At 50.6% G+C, this 543-nt stretch overlaps 1 protein-coding gene across 1 annotated transcript; it reads right to left on the bottom strand.

Annotated features, from left to right (window-relative positions):
- Positions 1-336, bottom strand: LOC113780417 (glycine-rich protein 2-like). Its single transcript, XM_027326221.1, has one exon. It carries the CDS (start codon positions 334-336, stop codon positions 1-3), a length of 336 nt encoding a protein of 111 aa, XP_027182022.1.
- Between the last annotated feature and the right edge of the window lie 207 nt (positions 337-543).

Here is a 543-nt window from a genome sequence, read left to right as displayed (position 1 = left end):
TCAGCTCGTTCGCACCGCTTTTGCCTCTTCGCTGGCTTCTTCCCCCTCTGTCCGTTGCTCATTTTCTCCCTGAACAGGTCCCTCATCTGGGCCAGTGACATTGGCGGCCTTGGTACGAACACCATCACCTTGTTCCACTCCAAACTCGACGGCTTCATCCTTGCCCAGACTGCAAAACCCTCCACTGCCGGCCTTAATTCCATAGCGGTGGACGAACAAATTTGTGCCGCCGTCAGTAGGAATGATGAACCCAGAGCTCTTCTGGTCATTGAACCACTTGACACAACCCTTTGCTTTCTCGGCTTGCCTCTGCTCACCGCCCTCCTCAGCAGCCATTTTCTTCCTTCAAACCCGCCACCAGCCCGTAGCCTTTCTTTTTCTTTCTTTGCTTTCAGCCCAACCGAAACTCCCCTCTCTAATTGTTCTTGTTTTCTATTTTTCTTTGTTGCCTTTCTTTTTTTTTCGCCAAAACTCTCCCCCTCTATCAACTCCGCCTCCTCCCCTGCTTTTCTTTTCATCCCCTTACCCTCTGTTTTTTCTCAA

This window comes from Coffea eugenioides, chromosome 8 (assembly GCF_003713205.1).
Source record: "Coffea eugenioides isolate CCC68of chromosome 8, Ceug_1.0, whole genome shotgun sequence".
Taxonomy (NCBI): Eukaryota; Viridiplantae; Streptophyta; class Magnoliopsida; order Gentianales; family Rubiaceae; genus Coffea; species Coffea eugenioides.
Note: the sequence above shows the minus strand (reverse complement) of the source record. Positions and strands in the feature narration are given on the sequence as shown.

Coding starts and splice junctions, on each gene's coding strand:
- LOC113780417 (XM_027326221.1), bottom strand. CDS start 336: ATGGCTGCTGAGGAGGGCGGTGAGCAGAGGCAAGCCGAGAAAGCAAAG.